The sequence below is a fragment of the Eulemur rufifrons genome, chromosome 1, assembly GCF_041146395.1.
Source record: "Eulemur rufifrons isolate Redbay chromosome 1, OSU_ERuf_1, whole genome shotgun sequence".
NCBI classification, from domain to species: Eukaryota; Metazoa; Chordata; class Mammalia; order Primates; family Lemuridae; genus Eulemur; species Eulemur rufifrons.
Genome location: NC_090983.1, coordinates 26,040,856 through 26,061,343, shown reverse-complemented (window position 1 = coordinate 26,061,343; position 20,488 = coordinate 26,040,856). Strand labels below are relative to the sequence as shown.

The 20,488-nt window shown below is 44.7% G+C and overlaps 1 protein-coding gene across 2 annotated transcripts; it reads right to left on the bottom strand.

The window, feature by feature from the left end:
* Positions 1–719: 719 nt before the first annotated feature.
* METTL21A (methyltransferase 21A, HSPA lysine) lies at positions 720–12,843 on the bottom strand. 2 transcript variants are annotated; one of them, XM_069483555.1, is made up of 5 exons: positions 12,820–12,843; positions 11,752–11,927; positions 9,790–9,901; positions 8,299–8,355; positions 720–1,346 (listed from the first exon to the last, which is right to left on the bottom strand). In XM_069483555.1, the coding sequence occupies exons 2-5, from the start codon at positions 11,896–11,898 to the stop codon at positions 949–951; spliced, it is 714 nt and encodes a 237-aa protein (XP_069339656.1). In that variant the 5' UTR covers positions 11,899–11,927; positions 12,820–12,843; the 3' UTR covers positions 720–948. The 2 variants fall into 2 exon arrangements, with proteins under 2 accessions (XP_069339656.1, XP_069339667.1); XM_069483566.1 differs by lacking the exons at positions 8,299–8,355; positions 12,820–12,843 and adding an exon at positions 12,710–12,797.
* Positions 12,844–20,488: the final 7,645 nt, after the last annotated feature.

Sequence of the window (20,488 nt, the reverse complement as noted above, 5' to 3'; positions counted from 1 at the left end):
ACCATATTGAGATTATAATATTCTTGCAGTCTAAATTTGTTTAAGCTATTGTTTAAGCTTTTATATTGTCAAAAAGATATGTGTGACTTCATTCATAAAGTCTATCAAAGATAATCAAAGATAGGCCAGGTGTGGTGGCTAGTAATCCTAGCACTCTAGGAGGCCGAGCAAGGTGGGAGGATCGCTCAAGGTCAGCAGTTTGAGACCACTGTGAGAAACAGCGAGACCCCCGTCTCTACTAAAAATAGAAAGAAATTAGCCGGGCAACTAAAAATAGAAGAAAAAAAAAATTAGCCAGGCATGGTGGCACACGTCTGTAGTCCCAACTACTCGGGAGGCTGAGGCAGGAGGATTGCTTGAGCCCAGGAGTTTGAGGTTGCTGTGAGCTAGGCTGACGCCAGGGCACTCTAGCCTGGGCAACAGAGTGAGACTCTATCTCAGGGGGGAAAAAAAAAAAAAGACCTAAATGGGGCAAAAGATTTCAATAGCAGGAGCAGTTCAGAGAATGTATGTTAACTCTCTTCTTTTACATCCAGAAAATAGAAAACTGGGCTAGACATTATACATCTCAGAATATGCTTAAAATAATTTGCATGATTTAACCTCACCAAAACAAGATTACTAGTTTAAAGGCACCTTTTAACCAGCCCTTCATATCATCAGTGAAAATTGCTTTTATCAAGAGTAGCATGGTACACAAAAACAGCTTAAATCAAAATTTCATATTTTCCTTTAATGTTAAATTTCAGAGTGAGTAAAATATGACTAAAAATCACAGCAATGGGACAGAGCACTGCTTTGTTTTAAAACTGCACATGTGCTTTGTCCCCTGAGAACCTTTGGGTAGACTTTTTGTACAGTAAGCCATTTCATTAAATATGGTTAGAATCCCAGTTTAAGACCTTAAGGGACACACCCAATAACAACATTCTTATAAATTATAGCCAATTATAAGTCCTCCCTCTGGTTTCTCTTCTGTGCTTTGTAAATATGTACATCTTTTTCAGGATCATAATGAACCTTACTCACAGTAAATTGCCTCTTCAGCATCGCTAAGAAGTTGTTATCCCGTTCATAGCGAATTCGGCAAGCTAAAAGGATCACGGAGTGATTGCTACAGAGATGTTCCAGTGTTTGAAGAAGATCTGTGAATGTTTCTTCTAAATATATGATATCAGCTCCAAGTATCAGGTCAAATTCTCCAGGTGAAAAACTCCCCAAATTTTGTCCCCAAGTCAGCTCCTTAACCACCACCTTGGGTTGGATATGAGGAGGTAAGTTGGCTTGAACGTTTGATTTAAGAAATTCTAATGCTACTTTTCGATCCGTGATAGTCACATGAGCACCTACAATGTGGGACAAAGAAAAAGTAATGTGCACATCAGTACAACTCTAGTAGGTAGAGAAAGGATCAAGTTAAAGGTAGAGTGTCTCTACATATTCCACCTGCTATGGCGAGTATCAGCATACATGGACAACTGCAACAGAACAATGACTACTGGCTCCTGCACTGCCTGCTGGTAAAAGCGAACCTTTGATTTGCCTCTATGGCAAACCTGCTGTTTGCTGAAGTTGTGCCTGTAAACTGCAGCGCTACCAAGCGACACAAGCTGATGCTTCTGAATTCTGCAAGCAGAGCTGGCCCATACTTCTTCATTCATTAGGTCACAAGCTTAAGTCAGCAGACCTCCTGGTACAATGGAATCCAAGAATGAAAAATCTGGCAGCAGACTATAATTACAAAAATGACAAGATACCAAAAAAAAAAAACAGAAAAAGGCTGTTTTGTGGAGCTAAAGTTTAAAAAAAAAAAATTAGGGAGGAGATAAATCAGCTACTAAGAAATCCCAGTCCACCTCTCCTTATGCTGTTATGAAGCAGCCAACCTGTATGTTTATATAATACATATATAATCATTGAAAAACTGTAAACTTAAAAATTACTGAATTATATTAAAGTAATATAGGTTAAAATGCTAGAGCATGTTCTTTAAGTGCTAAGGTTCTACATACCGTGTAGAAAATTAATGAGGCAATGTTTTGTTAATCTATTTCTTGTGGGTTGTTGATGATGAACTAAAAGATTTAACTTTTTGAACCAATATGAATGAGAGAAGACTGAACTGCAGTTATCTTTAAGGTGAAGCAACCACATAAGGGTAAGTTTGATGTACCTCTTCTATGTTGTAGGAACAATGTAACAAGTGTAATCCCTGTTTAGTTTTGGCCCCAGAAGTTCTGAAATCTAAAATTATGTTTCATTCTTTCATAAAATTATTTCTCACCTGCGTCCTTCTTCAGTTGATAATCTCATAGGCAATCCCCCCACAGGATGCCAGACCAGCTGCACTAGCACTCTCTCAGTGGGAGCTTACACTTAGGTTGTTAGATTTTACAAGCCTGCACCTCCCACTTCGACTGTTCATTGCTAGACAGTGTGTTGTCCAATGAGCAGAATTCAAAGATAGTTTTCATCTCTTCTGATGATAAGAATTGGAGACAGCCTTTTCATTGTTTGACTTAGAACTTTATCTCTGGATATCTTAATCCACAGAATGCTCTGCTGGCAATACTGGAGTGATCTAGTCTTTTATATATCACCCTGGTACTCATTTTAATAGCTCTTAGATACAGACCTTCTCTAATGTCTGTCCCAGGTATTTAGGAGGCTACTTCTAACCTATTTAGGTATCCCAGAAGTTCAAATAGGATCTTAATGCCAGTTGACCATTCCCCATAACATCCATCAATTCTACAAATATGAGTGGCTACCATCAGCCATGGAATAAAACCTCTACCCTCATACAGCTTACATTCAAGTGAAGAGAAAGGCAATAAGATATCTTTTAAAAACAGAATATCCACTGTAATCCTAGCACTCTGGGAGGCCGAAGTGGGAGGATCGCTCGAGGTCAGGAGTTCGAGACCAGCCTGAGCAAGAGCGAGACCCTGTCTCTACTAAAAATAGAAAGAAATTAGCCAGACAACTAAAAATATATAGAACAAATTAGCCGGGCATGGTGGCACATGCCTGTAGTCCCAGCTACTCAGGAGCTGAGGCAGAAGGATCGCTTGAGCCCAGGAGTGTGAGGTTGCTGTGAGCTAGGCTGACGCCATGGCATTCTAGCCCAGGCAACAGAGTGAGACTCTGTCTCAAAAAAAAAAAAAAAAAAACAGAATATCCAGTATGTTAGTTGGTAACACAGGCTAAAGAAAAAAATAAAGCAGGAAAGAGACATGAATCATCAGGAAGGGAGGTTGGTGTGAAATTTTAGATCAGGCACGTAGGGAAGAGCTCACTGAGAAGGTGACTAAGGTAAGGGAGTGAAGGGAGTGAGGGAATAACCAAGTATACATCAAGGGGAAGAACATTCCTGGCAGACAGAAGAGCAAGTACAAAGTCCTAGTGGGGCAGGCAAGGAAGTTGGAGTGACTGGAACAGAGTGAGCCAGGAACAAAGTCGCAGGAGATGAGGTTAAAGTCATGGGAAGGGAGGCTGGTCATCTATGGACCCGTAGGTCATGTTTTGAAACTGCTTTGGCTTTTACTGAGATGGGAAGCCACTGGAAATTGCTGAGGGGAAATATGAATGGTCTGACTTAGGTTCTAACAGAATCTCTGGCAGTGGAGCAAGACTACCATGATGATCCAGGTGAATGACGCTGTGGCTTGCACCTTGCTGCAACATCCCCAGAACCCTCCACAAGCCAGCTCCCAAATACAACCACCGACAACCACTTTCCTGGCTTCCATGGGAATCACTCCTTACTATTCACTCCAGTTTTATCACCCAAATGTCCATTCCTGAACATTACAGCTTTGTGTATGGTTTTGTTTTGGTTTGGGGTTGTTTGTTTGGTTGGTTGGTTGGTTTTTTTTTTTTTTTTTTGCTTAACTGGGGTTGGGGGTGCAGAGGATGCATTAAGTCTATCATTTACTCTCTCAGTTTCCTTTCTATCTTTCTTTCCCTAGCAGTGTGCAGAAGAAACAGATCACATGTCCTGTGGTTTCCCAGTCTGGATTTTGCTGACTGCATCGTTTGGGTGGCTTAGCAGTGCAATAAGAAATGTCATTAGCTAAGAGTGAAAACAGAAGGACTGGAGGTTTGAGAGAACAAAAATATGAAATGGTCGCTCAGCGGAGTAAGACAGGAAGCAGAGTGTGACTGCCCAGCAGTAACAAGAGCCCCCTTGAGGTCCCTGATCATGAAATTACGGTGAGACCCTGCAGCAGTCTTTCCTCCAGCCACGCTCAGCTGCACGGGCACAGGCCTGGGCCAGGTGGAAAACTGCACTTAACCTGGGTTGTTTTTAGCCTAGTGAATAACAGGAAGCAAGGAAGGGCAGGGAGTTGATGGTATGTGAAGATGATGATAAAATGACTGCCCATGAGATTTATGCTGGGTAAGGAGGGAAGTGAGTCAATATTTAGTTTATAAAAAGACAACACAGCCTGCTGTCACTTAGTAATGGAAAAGGAATGTGTAAACATGTCTCATCACTTTTAGTTTTGTAACACCTTAATTTTTGCAAACATTCAAGCACATTCTATGTGCTAGAGATACAACGATAAGCAAGGAAGTCCTTACTCAGAGCTCAGAGTCTCATAAGGGAAAGACACAAACATTATTGTGATGCAATGTGGGAAGTAAAGTAACAGGAACACAGGTGTGCATAGGAAATCATGTGATCACAAGAGAAATTCTTCAAGAGGAGCAGAGGTCAATGAAAAATTCCCAAAGGAAGGAAAATCTGAGCTTACACTTTTTTTTTTTTTTTTTTTTTTTTTTTTTGAGACAGAGTCTCACTTTGTTGCCCAGGCTAGAGTGAGTGCCGTGGCGTCAGCTTAGCTCACAGCAACCTCAGACTCCTCGGCTTAAGCGATCCTACTGCCTCAGCCTCCCGAGTAGCTGGGACTACAGGCATGTGCCACTATGCCCGGCTAATTTTTCTATATATATTTTTAGTTGTCCATATAATTTCTTTCTATTTTTAGTAGAGACGGGGTCTCACTCTTGCTCAGGCTGGTCTCGAACTCCTGACCTTGAGCGATCCACCCGCCTCGGCCTCCCAGAGTGCTAGGATTACAGGCGTGAGCCACCGCGCCCGGCCCCTGAGCTTACACTTAAAAGATGTGGCATGAACCAAGGGAAAGGGGTGAAGAAAGGGCATTCAAGGCAGAAAGGACAGGCCAGAGCAGTATGTGTGTACAGGACCTTTGAGCAGTGCAGTCATGTTGAAGAAGAACAAGGCTGAAGAGGCAGGCAGGTGAGAGCACCATGCCTTGCTAAAAAGCCTGGGATTTAGCTTGCAGGCAGCTAGTGGGAAGGCAGAGAAATGTTTAAGCACAGGTCACTCCATTGATTCTGCATTTTCGATGGGCCACTATGATGGCCATTGAGAAAGTGGGTTTGAGAAGACAGTGCAGAGACAAAAGGGTCAGGTGAGAGGGTGATACGATCACACAGGCAACATGATGAGAGCTCAAGCCAGGCAGTGGGAATAGAAAGGGAGAAATGGATTCAAGAAGTAGTTAAAAGATAGAATCAGCAGAGGAGGTGAGAGGTAGAGGGGGAGTCAAGGAGTTGGCATGGGTGACTACATGGACAGTGATACCAACTCAGAACAAAGGAAGAACGAGTTTGGAAAACATTCAAGAAGAGTGCGGGTTTAAACATGTACTGTTTGAGGTGCTGGAAGTAGCCAGATAGAGATACCCAGCTTTCACTTAAACACACAAGTCAAAAGTTCAGCAGAGATTTGCACTAGAATTACAGAAAAGTAAAACACACTATCTTCCTGAGTATGGTATTTTCAGATAGTGGTCCCCAGGCTTGGTTGGCCATCAAATCACATGGAAAGCTCTTAAAATCTAGATTCCCTGACTCCAACCCAACTTACAGAATCCTATCTTCAAGATGGGCTATTTTTCTTCTGTGAATACAGTAATCCCCTCTTATCTGCAGGGGATACATTCCAAGACCTCCAGTGGATGGCTGAAACCACGGATAGTACCAAACCCTACCTAGACTATGTTTTTTCCTATATACACATTCCTATGGTAAAGTTTAATTTATAGGGCCGGGCGTGGTGGCTCACGCCTGTAATCCTAGCACTCTGGGAGGCCGAGGTGGGCGGATCGTTTGAGCTCAGGAGTTCGAGACCAGCCTGAGCAAGAGCGAGACCCCATCTCTACTAAAAATAGAAAGAAATTATATGGACAGCTAAAAATATATATACAAAAAATTAGCCAGGCATGGTGGTGCCTGCCTGTAGTCCCAGCTACTCGGGAGGCTGAGACAGGAGGATCCCTTGAGCTCAGGAGTTTGAGGTTGCTGTGAGCTAGGCTGACGCCACGGCACTCACTCTAGCCTGGGCAACAGAGTGAGACTCTGTCTCAAAAAAAAAAAAAAGTTTAATTTATAAATTAAGCACAGTGAGAGATTAACAATAACTAATAATAAAACTGAATTATAACAATACACTATAATAAAAGTTATGTGAATGTGCATGCTCGCTCCCTCTCTCAAAATATCTTCTTGCACTGTACTCACTTATTATATTTTCAGACTGACGCTGAATGCGGGTAACTGAAGCCGTGGAAAGCAACCACAGAGAAGTAGTTCCTAAGCAGCATAGAAGCTAGGGAGATTTTCAAACTAAGAACCAAGGTTTGAGAGTCACAACTGGATTCAAATCCTAACCAAAATCCATTAGTTTTGTGACATCGGTTAAGTTACTTACCCTCCATCAAGCCTTCATTGCACTACTTTTTTCCTTTTCAAGGTCCCACTCTGTCAGCCAGTCAAGAGTACAGTTGCATCATCATATCTCACTACAACCTCAAACTCCTGGGTTCAAGCATCCTCCCACCTCAGCCTCCAGAGTCGCTGGGATTACAGGCGTGAGCCACCACGCCTAACTCTGCTTTAAAGAGGTTAACTTTTCCCTACCTTCAGGTTTCAGCATCAAAACTTCTCCAGCCTAATACTTTGTAATGACGACAAACAGTGAATATGAAAATTATACAGTAGCAGAGAAATGCTTATGACAGAATGTTAAATAAAACATCATTTATATATGTATGTGTATACACATATATATTACCATAATTATAACCATGATTAAAAATACAGAGAGAAAAAATGGAAGGAAATATACCAAAATGCTAATTGCAACTATGTTGCAGAGTCATAAATAATTAGAATCATTGGTGGGTTTTTTCTTCTCCTTTAGACTACTTTTAGGTTTATTTTGTAATATATCAGTTTTTTAACAAAATATTAATTTTCATGATTTTTCAAAAAGGCTGCAATCAATCTAGTTTGTTCATCTCTTATTCCAAACTATTTGAGTGTCTAATGCATGGCAAATGCTATACAAGGGCCAAGGACACACAGAAGGAGTTTTGGTGCCATTTCTCAAGAGCCTCAGCCTGCTAGGAGAGACAGACCCCTGAAAAAACAGCCTATAACGAAATATGACACAGCTGGGATAGAGAGAGGTGGGAGCATTCCAAACACTACAGGAAAAGAAAGAAGGCAGCAATTAATCCTTTGTCGGGGGTGGGGCAGGAAAGGACAGTGAAGCTGGGCTGTGAAGCACAGATCTGCTAATCACCACACTGTGTGCTGTTCTGTTGTTCTAGCCCACTCCCAGAACCAACCTTTTGTGGCAACAACTAACTAATCCCTCAGTCTTTGATGGTACTTGAAATAACTTACGACTTTCCCAAACCCAGACATCCAGATTTCTAGATCAGAAAAAGTATTCAGAATAGCAATCAATACTCACGGAGCATTTCCTTTGTGTCAGTCAATGAGCTAACAGATTTCTACACACAGTCTCACTGGATCCTCACTGTGGAATAAATACTGTTATTATCCCCATTTTACAGATGGGACAATCAAAGTTTAGAGGTTAAGCAATTTGCCCAGGGTCACACAACTAAGAGTTAAAAGATGTATCCAAACCAACTGTAACTAGACCTGTGCACTTTACCACACTAACAAGTCTCTACACCAGCCAATAAAGTTTTGCATGGAGCCCTTGTTCTCAGAAGGATACAGAAGAAACCTCATTTCCCCTTCTCGTTAACTCTTCTCGTGTCAGCAGAAAGGGAAGTTGGTATCATAGAAGGGAAAATACTTGGGCTGCCATGTCTGACAAGTCTGGTTTTGAATCCCAGATCTCCACTGATCAGGACTTCAGAAAGTGAGATTCTTCCAGAATTCCAGTTTTATTTGAAAATGAAAATTAAAAATAATACCTAACATACAAGGGGAAGTGATAAGGTTTGCCTGACAAGAGTAAAATGCAGCGTACCAACACGGGACTCCTCAACAATGGCTTAAGCACTGTTGGCTATAGACAAACGGAAACCTAAATCAATTTATATATACTTCTAACCACCACCCCTGCCTGTGCTCCCCATCAGATTTTGGAAAGCAACACTCAAGCAAAAAAATGAATACTGAAAAAGAGATGAGTTCCCATTCCTGCTGCTAAAGTTGGCTTGAAAAAGATAAATAAAAAAGAAATGAGTTCCCAGAAAAAAAGCAGTACAAAAGAGGGGCTTTAGCAGGTCCCAGAATACCTACAGACAGTGTGGTGAGTTCAAAATGCTTTGGAATCCCAGATCCTGACTACCAAAGTGTGGTCTGAGAACCAGCAGTGTAGGCGTCGCCACTGGGAGCTTGTTAGAATGCAAGCTCTCGCAGGGCACAGCAGCTCACACCTGTAGTGCCAGCTACCTGGGAGGCTGAGGCAGGATTGCTTGAGCCCAGGGGCTCAAGGCTGCAGTAAGCTGTGATCACACCACTGCACCCCCATCTGGGTGACAGAACAAGATCCAGTCTCTAAAAAAAATTTTTTTAAATAAAAAAAGAAATACAGGCTCTCAGACCCCACTCCAGACACACTGAATCATAATATTCACTTTCACAAGAGCTCCAGGTGACAATACTGAAGTAATTGATGAATATTATATATGGCATCTCAGAAGCTGGTCTATCCTCATCACTGAATAGCTTGAACTGTATGAGTCAGTTGTAGAAAGGAGTCAGCAGTGAATAATAAAAATAATAATGAAGATCAAAAATGTCCTAGACCTAAATTAATATCTGTATACCAAATGTTAAAATGACAAACCTTGAAATCAATTTAAAACTGTACACTATTAATACAATTTTTTATTTTATTTATTCTTGAGATGGGGTCTTGCTATGTTGCCCAGACTGGACTCAAACCCTGGGCTCAAGTGATCCTCTTGCCTCAGCCTCCCAAGTAGCTGGGACTGCAGGTATATACCACCGCCCCTGGCTAATACAAATTTTTAATATAAGCTGCCAATACAAGGTATATTGGGGCCAACACTCACTAGAAGAGAAAAAACAGCAAAGTTTCCTCAGCAATGAAGGAAGGAGACTATCTGCTCTACCTGCTTCCCAGGGTTAAATCCAAAGCACATTAAAGCATAGAAAACAATATATATGGATAAGATTATTCTCTATGAAATCAAAGGCACCTTAAGATCTTACCACTGGCATCACAGAATTGAAGGGGGCACAGCAATCTCCCATGAGCAGTATATATAATAGGACAAGAGGGAGAGAGAAATTAGCCTGTCAGCCTTACTGAAGTTAGGGGCAGTTGGCCCACAACACATCAGTACAGGGGAAAGAAAATAATCCAGTAAGGTGAAAAGCAATAATGGGTTTCATGCTAAGAAAACAAATGCATCTCTCAACAACTTCTGCTCACTAAGGAGTGAGCCAATGCATCACACTCACCCAGCAGGGCGGCCACTATGCCCACCAGCCCCGTGCCAGCTCCCAGCTCCACGGCAGAGCAGCCCCTGAGCTCCACGGCTCCCATCTCCAGATACGTGGAAAGAACGATGGCCTGAGTCAAAACACAGTGTGATTATGGTTAAGGTCAACGAGCACCTTAGGAGCTGAAGGGTTCCAGGTCAGCTACATGTGGGCAGGAAGAGACCACACACACACTCCCCTCTCCCACTGCAAGGTTCAATTCCCAGCTTAATGAAACACAGGAACTCAGCTGCTGCTGTGGGACAACCTCCCCAAGCAAGCGTAGACACAGCACACCCACGTCCCTCAGCAGTGGGCAATGACAGTGCCCACATCAGATGGGGTCCTGCTGAATCTGGAACGTTTAACTTTTTACTGTCACGGCACTTTCACACTTGAGGGTTACAAAACTATTCTGGAAGAACTGACATGAGCAGTCTCTGATTCTGTTTAAGGGACTGTTCAGGTCCTAAACCAAGCTCAGGTCAGCAAGGCCACAACTTCATCCGCAGGGAAAAATCAGTGCAGTGCCTGAGGTTCCCTGAGCTGCATCACTTGTGGCCACTGCCCACTGGGGGCCCTCACCGTATGTCTTGAACAGCAGAAAGTAAATCTTGGCCAAAGTTTTGAATACTTATGTGTGAGTTTGCATGTGCTTACAATTCTATAAAAAGAATTGTATAATATTAACTTTTTTTTACTGTAATTTATATTTCATAGCCACATATTATAATTGGCAATTTCTCTCTTGGTGAGCATTCAAGAGGCTTCCCATTCCTCATTATTATTTATCTTTATTGTTACCAGAATAGTTTTCATGTAGTTACCTTGGACTGGATTCCTAGAAGTGGTATGACTAGGTTAGAATATATTAAGATTTTTATTCCTAAGTATTTCTCTAATATCTCTAATCCTAGGCCGGGTGAGGTGGCTCACACCTGTAATCAATCCTAGCACTCTGGGAGGCTGAAGTGGGAGGACTGCTTGACCTCAGGAGTTGGAGATCAGCCTAAGCAAGAGCGAGACCCTGTCTCTACTAAAAATAGAAAAAATTAACCAAACAACTAAAAATATATAGAAAAAATTAGCCGGGCATGGTGGCGAATGCTTGTAGTCCCAGCTACTCGGAAGGCTAAGGCAGGAGGATCACTTGAACCCAGGAGTTTGAGGTTGCTGTGAGCTAGGCTGACGCCACGGCACTCTAGCCTGGGCAACAGACTGAGACTCTGTCTCAAAAAAAAATCTCTAATACAAGGCTAAAACTGCCTAACTGTATTTGTGCCAATCATTTATTCAACATTAATGAGCTCCCACTGAGTCGGAGGTGTGGCACCAGATGCTGAGGGCACAAGTCACTATTCTCAAGCAGATAGAACAGTGCTGGGAGAGGAAGAAGTAAAAAAGCAGTAATAATTTTGCAACTATTACAACTATGGAAAACCTGAAAGCACATGATCTTCATTTTGGGCTTTGTCACTTTACAATACTTTTAGGCAATATTTTAAAAAGAATAACTCAATGAGTGTCCAAAGTAGTCAGGGGCTCCTGCTGTCCTTCAGATCTTCTCTCTTACCCACTGGGTAATGACTAGCAAGTCATTAACTTTCCTCAGCTTTCATTCACTCACCTTTAAAATGCAATCTATGGGGGCGGGGTTTGGGGATGGGGGCATGGGGAGCGTTAGTAAGGGATAGGGTTTGGGGGTGGCATCGACAATAAAAAGGTTTTAACATTGAAGTGGTGATAGTTTCACTACTCTATGAACTGTATTTTTAAAACCCCCATTGAATTGTGCCTTTAAATAGGTGAAGTATATGGTAGGTGAATTTTATCTCAGTAAAGTTGTTTAAAAAGAAATAAAGGTCAGTCTTATAAGCAAATGTGGACATTTTCAGAGCCCCCCCACCCCCACCCCGCGCCCCGGCCCCAGGGCTTACTTACCGCATCCCAAACCACTGCTGCGACTCCCAGTTGCCTCCAGTCCTGCCGGATCTGGATCCTGTGGTTTGCAAAGGAGAAGGTGGCAAGAGGCTTGTGGAATTTCTGCAGCCCCACTCCCGCTGTCTCCTCATAGGGCACCAGGGCCATTGCACCTACATCCAGCCCTCTTCTCAGACCTGTTGTGCAAAAGAATCCCGGGTGATGCTCTGGCCAGAAATGCTATTTAAGGTTGTTTACAAGTTCAAACGAAGAAGAAAAGAAACAAGTTGGGGAAGCCTTTGTCTAATTCCTTTTTCATGGCTCTTCCTCCGAGTCTTATGGGAAGTAAGATTTGGTTCTCAATTTGGGCCAATGGATGTCTTTGGGCAAAAAAGCCCACAGTGTTTCGACTCCTGCAGGAGGCCCTACACCCTACACCGTTATCACTGGATGAATTCGGAGCTGCATAACGGGGAGCGCAGTGGTGGCGACCGCTGGGGGCCCCGGGACAGCCGGAGAAAAGTAGCGCTTTCTAAACTGCGGGGACCGGCCTGGACCGCAGCAGCAGCCAGCGGAGCCGCTCGGGTTCGTTTGTTATTGTTTTGGTCCATTGGTGCGTCCTGTAGTGACGACAATGGAACTGAATCTGCACTTAGACTGGGTATCAACGGTTTGACACCAGCCACCAAGATACGGTCGACGCTGTTCCATCTCCTCCAGACGAAGTAAACGAAACTGGTGGATTCCGAGTGGCTGGCGGGAGGCCCGGGGACGACTCGGCGTCCGCAGCTTGGAGGCCTCCCCGAAGCCCCCAAACCTAAGCCCCACCCGCTCCGCTAAAGGACGGACAGGTGCGCCCTTCCTTCCCGTGGGCCCCAAGGCTGCAGCAACCTGCCAGGGTGGGAGCGGGAGACTGGGGGCGGGGGGATGACCCACAAGGCCCTCCAGGGTCCCAGGCCGCGCGGGGAGCCCGCTGTACCCCGAGAGCGCCGTGAGTCTCTCTGCGGAAGGCCGAGGGTGCGCTCGACTCGTCCCTGAAGCAGGCCCACGAGACACGGGTGCCTAAGGCGCCGCCACGCCAGTACTTACGGCTCCGGACGCGGCCCGCGTCGGGCGTGCGCCACGCTGTCCCCGCCCCGGGCTGGCTACGGAAACCGCCGGCCTTTAAAAGCCGGAGAGCCAGGAGGCGGGCGGCCCCAGCTCGGAGCATGCGTTTCCGGTGCTACCGCGCCGCGGAGGGCGACCGGGGCGTCCCTCTACGTGGGTCTCTCGGGTATATGGCGACCTAGTCCGTTGCCCCGGCCGCCGAGGGAAGCGTTGTGGGGGGCGGGGGCGAGAGCGAAGAGCCGAGCAGCCGGTGGGTGCGCGGAGGGGGCGTGGGGCGCTCTGGCTACGGGCGCGAGGAAGAGCCTCTGGCTCCGCGCTGGACATGCTCTTGTGCCGGTTCCACTTTTCCACGTGCTCGTTTTCTCGCTCTGTCTCGCTTGTGCGTTTTGCTTGTTGTTTAGTTTTAAAGGTTGCCAGTTAGCGGGGGAAGGGGAAAGTTCGCTCCGAAGAATGCATGATCGTCCATTTGTGCCGGCGTCACCAAAGTGCGGTCCAAAGCGGCGTAATCGCCTGCCTGGTGGCCACCGAGTGGAAAAGTTACAAAACCTTTCTCTACGAAAGCGCGAACGGGGAAACGGCGCGTGGTGCCCGGGCCTAGCTTTAAAATGGGCGGGGTGGGCGCAGCGGGGTCGGGCTGGGGCTGACCCGGGCGGTTGCTGCAGACTCGGCGCCCTCGTCTCCCTTCTCGGGGGACAGACAGCGCATCTGCCCTTGGGACACCCATGCTTGGCGCGAGAGGTGCCGACGGCGTGGCACCCCGGCCGCAGGCCTGTGGGGAGCGCGCGGCTGGAGTGAGCACCGAGAGTGACCGCGCGGGGGCCGGCACCCTCCTCTGCGGGAAGGTTTTTTTTTTTCTTTCGCGGCCCTTCACCCCAAGCCGTCTCCCCTTACGCCGCCGCTCTCAGGGTGATTCTCAGCCCAGGCTGCACGTTAGCATAAATGAGGGTAAACTCGCGACACCTGGACCCCGCCACCCGAGCTGCTCAGCTGGTGCGAGGGGCCCGAGGGTTGGTATTTTCAAGAGTTCCCGGAAGGACCTTAACCACCCCCTCCCGGGCCTCCACCGGCCCGCAGGCGGCGCGCCCGGCCTCCCTTCGTATTCTCTCGCCTTCCAATGGAAGGCTGGGGCTTGCGGCTGCAAAGGTGACTTAGGTAAACTTTGAAGACCGCCAGTGAGGGACTTTTACCTTTTTTTTCCTTTTCCGGTCGTCTCTCCCTCTCCTTTCTCTTTTAGCATCTCCTTTCTCTGTTACCTTTTCTGCCGCTCTGTGCTGCTTCTGCCTCTGGACTTTGTTTTTTCTTTTCCTTTTTTAGAACCTCCCTTTCTTCCCTTGTTTTCTCTATTTGCCCCTTTGTTTTGTTTATGCCACAGGGTCTTGCTCTGTCTCCCTGGCTAGAGTGCAGTGGCCGTCATCATGGCTCACTGCAGCCTCAAACTCCTGGGCCCTAGCGATCCTCCTGCCTCAGCCTCTGGAGTAGCTGACACTAACAGGCACACACCACACTGGGCTAAATTTTCTTTTTTTTTTTTTTTTCTTCTTTTGGTGTAGTTGGGGTCTTGCCCCATCTCTGGTCTTGAATTCCTAGCCTCAAGCCATCCTCCCACCTCAGCCTCCCAGAGTGCTAGGATTACTGCGATTACAAGTGTGAGCCACCTTGCCTGGCGTATTTGTCCCTTTTTTGGAGGGATCTAATGTTGGGCACAAGAAAGAGTATGGACTTTGGGACCAGAGAAACCTTGAAAATATAATTCTTCCTTGGACACTTGAAATGGGATGACCTTGAGTAATGTACTGACCCTCCCTAGATCCCGGGCGGTCCCAGGCTTCTGTCGTGGAAGGTCAGGCCCCTCCTCCATTCCTTCTCCCTGTTCTCTATCTTTTCTAGTGACTTGCTTTGGCTGATGGAAGGTGGGTGGGAATGACATTTGCCACCCCTGTGCAGGAGCACTGGGTTCCTTCCTTCCTTTCATGGCTGTGTCATCGCTCTTTCTCCTCTGCTCAAGAACTGCAAAGCTCTTCAACCCCAGATTGAGCCAGAGCTGACTTGTGAGATAATGTGAAATATGAGTGAGAAAGAAACCTTTGTTTGAGGTAATGACTGAGATTTGGGCTTACCACGGTATAATTTAGCAAAAGCAGACAGAACACTAGTGTGAATGAGCCACAGAATTTCAAAAGGTAGCATTTTTAAATATGAATGTTTAGATATTCAGTAAAGTAGATCTTTTTTCCAGAGATCTGCCTAGCTCATGATGGTCCCGCCTCCAGGTCAGCATCAGCCTAAGATTATATAACAGCTTTATCAAACTGATCGTAAGAATTGAAGACAGTAATTCTACTGGCAGTCTTGCTGGAGATATATATGCAAAAAGGTAGATTTACTTTCTGCATTCTTGTGCGTAACTCCAAAGTGCAGTTTAATCATAATATAACAGTTTATAAAATTGTGCTTTTTTCTTACAAAAAGGCAGACTGGGTGCCCACCTTTACAGCTAAAAAGAGAACATGCTTGGGCTTCTCCAGCTCAGGGGACTCCCTATGCACCTTCCAATTGCTGGACTCTTTCAGACTCACTCGGGCCCTGTGGGTAGCAGAATTTAGAGTAGGGTAGAATATAAGTAAATACCCGAAGAGGCCTTTGGTTGATAGTTTTTTACTTTTATCTGCATGACCAAAATTGCCTTTCCCCAATCATATGACTCCTGACCAGAGAATAATGGTAGAAGGGCACTTATGCTTTTGTCCCTTCTGTTTTCTGGAACTAGTCTATGTACAAGGTCATAGTAGAAGCAGCCACCTTGGTACAAACCTTGATACAGCTTGATCCCTATCCATGCTAGGAATGGATCCCTGGCCTTTCCCAGGGCTAGCATGGATACCCAGCCCCAGGCTTTGTAAATAAAAATCTCTGCAGAAGGAGAATTCAGAGTGGCAGATGGACATCCATTAGTTATTGCCACCCAGCATCTATTTCTCATTTTTCTGGTAGCAGTTCTCTCTGCTGAGGTCAAGAGCCCAGCTTCTGGGTCCAAGTTCTGAGTCAACTCTCACCTCTGCAGTTTATTAGCTGTGAGGGCTTGGGTGAAATGCATTAACCCATGACTCAATTTCCGCATCTATAAAATAGGGATAATGTGATGATTAAATTTGTAAACAGAGAAGATAACCTGAAGTTAAAATGAGTTAGCCTATTTACTTAGGCCTGTACCTGGCAAACAGTAAACTTCATATAGCATTTGCTGTTACTGTTACATGTTTGGGGTGGGTATAACCTCAGGTGACCAGGCACATGTCCCAGGCCTGGCCAATGAGCATATTCCATCCGTCTGGCCATAGGTGGCTTAGAAGTGAACATGTGACCCACGCTGGGCGTAACTGGAGCCCATATCCTGAGACTTGTTGGGACTCTCAGAGAACCAGCCTGTTAGAGAAGGAGAGAAACCTAGAGGACAAAACCAGCAGAGAGTTCAGGCCCTGGTGGAGGGGACGCTGCCTTCTGATGACATCATTTGATCAGCTGGCCTGGAATTTTCGGTTATCGGAGCTGTTAAATTCCCTCCCTAATTAGCTTAAGCTTGTTGGAGCTGCCTTTGTTTTGTTGTTTTTTTGTCCACTGCAGAAGAAAAACAATCCTAATACATTCAGTCCATGCTGGTCCCTTAAACAAAAGACATATAAAGTCATGCCCATGTGGGGCCATCTTCAGTGTGCCATGTAGCTGGAGAAACCAGTCTACAGAGAGCAGATGCCAGCAGGAGCTTGGGGCAGAGCTGCTGGGCTTCCTGACCACTGTCTTGTCCTGAGCAGTTCCTGGCTGCACCTGGGCTCTGAGGTCCCATGGGACACCAGTGTAATCTGATAATAAATCTTGCTTTCTTGTTTAAGCTGGCTTGAATGCCTGATACATGCAACTGACGTCCCAACAAATAGGATGTTTTTGTTTGTTTGTTTTTAAGAAGTCATGTAGACAGAAATAAACATTCTACAAGTTCCTCATACATGAGTTGGTAACGGCTAACTTCTGTCATATTTGCCAAACAACCTGATCCTAACAGCTGGACGTGTGTTTGAAAGACATCAGTCTCCTCACCGCACTCACTGTCGGGAAATGACTTGAGCTAGCACGAGCCTCGGTAAATGTTTGTGAAATGCAAGCCTGATCTTTGGCTCCATCTTTCTATCCATTCTGTAATAGGTTGAAGAAGTGGACCCCCACCCCCGCCAACCACCACCACAAACGGCCCTGGGTGTTCTGTCCCCTCCCCAGTCCTGCAGAGATTTTTTCCCCTCCACTTGTTCCCACCATCTTCTTTTTACCTTCAAACTCATACGGGAGTCCCCTTTGATCTAAACACTCCAAGATACTTAATGTGTGGCAGAGTCTTCTGGTTTCTCCCTGAACCCTCGTTTCCTCCTCGGACGCAAAGCCCGGCATTTCTAGACTGGCCACCTGGTCTCCTGTCCGCAGGCCAACATCAGCACACCCCAGGCAGCCACACTGGCGGGAAACATGGCAGCCCTGCTCTGCTGACTGCCTGCGGGCTGCTTCTCAGCCAGGGCAGAGCATCTCCGCATCGTCACTCTGTCACCCTTTCCTAAAAACCTGTCGCCATCCCTTTGTGTGCAATCTTCATAGCTATGCATTTCAGGGGCTCCCCATTGCATACAAGTTCATTGCATCAAATTTAAAAACCTGCTATATTTTTTCTTTATATTCTGCCTTGTTCCAGAAAGTATTTAAGACAGTGTTTCCTTATTATGTTTTTAAGATTCTCAATGATCTCACTCCGAAACTAGACCATCAAAATAAGTCTCAGAGCTCAGACCAAATTATGAGCTCAGTTTGTTCAGGTCATTCATTCATTTGATGTGCGATCTCTCTGCAAGTATCTACTTTGTGCCTGGCATAGCAGTGCAGCGAAAACCAAGGCCCTGATCTCAAGATCTGAGGTTGAGCTGGAACTGCAGCCCAGGACATCATTCTGTCAGTTCCCACGACTGCCGTAACAAAGGACCACAAACTGGGGAGCTTAAGGAAAAAAACAACCAAAAACCAGAAATTTATTCTCTCATAGTCCTGGAGGCTAAGAGTCAGAAATCAAGGTGTCAGCAGGGCCATGCTTCCTCCAAAGGTTCTAGAAAAGAATCCTTCCTCGTCTCTTTTGGCTTCTGGTAGCCCTAGGTGTTCCTTGGCTGTGGCAACATAACCCCAGTTTCTGCCTCTGTCTTAACGTGGCAGTCTTCTCCTTGTGTGTCTAGGTCTCCAATTCCCCCTCTTATAAGGACACCAATAACTGGATTTAGGGTCCCCCCTCATCTAGAATGCCTCATCTTTACTTGGTTACATCTACAAATATGTATATATTTCCAAACAAGGTCACATTCATAGGTAGTGGGGTTAGGACTTCAGCATATCTTTTCAACTTGGGGAAGTGGAGGAAACAATTCAACCCACAATAGTCTGCAACCAAAGCAGCAAAGACAAACCAATAAGGATTTTTTTAAACTCCTATGAATTTGATCTGGGTGCAGTGGCACACTCCTATAGTCCCAACTACTTGGGAGGCTGAGGTAGGAGGATTGCTTGGGCAACATAGCAAGATCCCATCTCTAAAAAAAAAACTTATGAATTTTTGTTTAAAATTCACAATTTTATAGTGGAAACTGGCATAGGATAGCAGTTGACAGCTTGGGCTATCGACTCATAATGTCCGGGTTTAAATCTTGCAAAGATCAATTTCTTCTCTTTTGTAAAAATGGAATAATAGTAATGCTTACCTCTTTGGAGTGCTGGAAAGTGGTGAATGAGCTAAACCATGTCGATCACCATGCATAACACCTGCACATTGTTATTACTTACTCCTTAGAACTTAGCTATTATGTACTCATAGCAGTATTGGATAATTTATTCTGGTTTATTGGGTTTTTTAAATTTACTATTTAGAATCATAAATTTTCAAAAAGTTGGAGTAATTTAAATAAACTCAGTGTTATCAAGCCTTAAATCAAGCATTACTATGCACCTGGGCAAGCCTTATCTGTCATTTTGTAAATGGGCTACTTTGTGCCAATGCAGCTTACTTTCTGTAGTAAGGTAACAAGGGTTATAAAGATCAAGTTATTGTGACATATAGCCATTGCAGTGGACTGGAAGAGAATAGCTACTTGACTTTATTGAAACTGAAATTTACCATAATGACAACAGCATGGAATGACACACAAAATCATCAGCCAAGTTCAAGAGCTATCTGTTTACATGGTATGCAGTTAAAATGAGTTTTGTTAGGCCGGGCGTGGTGGTTCATCTCTGTAATCTTAGCACTCTGGGAGGCTGAGGCGGGAGGGTTGCTTGAGTTTAGGAGTTCGAGACCAGCCTGAGCAAGAGCAAGACCCTGTCTCTACTAAAAAATAGAAAAGAATTTGACCAGGCAACTAAAAATAGCTTGGTGTAGTGGCACATGCCTGTAGTCCCAGCTACTCGGGATGCTGAGGCAGGAGGATTGCTTGAGCCCAGGAATTTGAGGTTGCTGTGAGCTAGGCTGACACCACGGCACTCTACCAGGCAACAGAGCAAGACTCTGTCTCAAAAAAAAGAAAAGTGAGTTTTGTTACCAAGGCATTTCACCTGTAGTGAATTTTCATTTATGTGGGTCAAGGTAAATTGATTAGACTACTAATCTCCAATAAACAGACAACTTCACCAATTTGAATGTTCTGATGATAGAAAACTAGCAAATTGGACACATTTTCCCACTATTCTTTTTTTTTTTTTTTAAGAGTCAGAGTCTCACTCTGTCACCCAGGGTGGAGCACAGTAGTGCAATCATAGCTCACTGCAGCCTTGAACTCTTGGGCTCATATGAAGTGGTCCTGCTGCCTCAGCCTCCCAAGGAGTAATTGGGACTCCAGGCATGTGCCACCATTCCCGGCTATTTTCTAAAAAAAAATTTTTGAAAACAGGGCCCCACTATGTTGCCCCGGCTGGTCTCAAAGGATATTCCTACCTTGACCTCCCAAAGTGCTGGGATTACAGGCATGAGCCACCATGCTTGGTTTTTCCCACTATTCCTGAGAAAGAATGAAGTTGAGGGGGAAAAGAAACAGAAAATTGAGAAAATTTCTTTGAATTCATTATTAATGTTTCTCTTTGTCTTAGTTTTTTAGAATGCTTGATTCTAATCCAGGTTACTATGACTGCTGTTTTAAATTAATCTTTTATTCAGTATTATTATTGTGCTGTAATCTCATTTTAACAATAAAGAAACTGAGAGACATTTTAAAAAGTTTTTTTAAAAATTGAGACTCTTAATTGCTATATACCAGAGATTAAACTGATATCAGAAAATACATTGCCTTGAATTGTCTAACCTCACAGCGGTTCTCAAATTTTTTGGTCTCAGGATCCATTATACTCTTTAAAATTGTTGAGGACCCCAAAGAACTTTTGTTTCTGTGTGTCTATTGATATTTATTGTATTAGAAATGTTAAGTTTTGTGAAATTAAAACTTAAAGTAATAAGCTATTTGTTAGTTCATTTACAACCATACCTCCATTATGCGTTAACGCCATAGCAGTGACATCATCATTTGTCAGGAAGCCTCTGGAAAACTCCACAGTATACTCATGAGAGGAGAATGAAAAGGGAAAA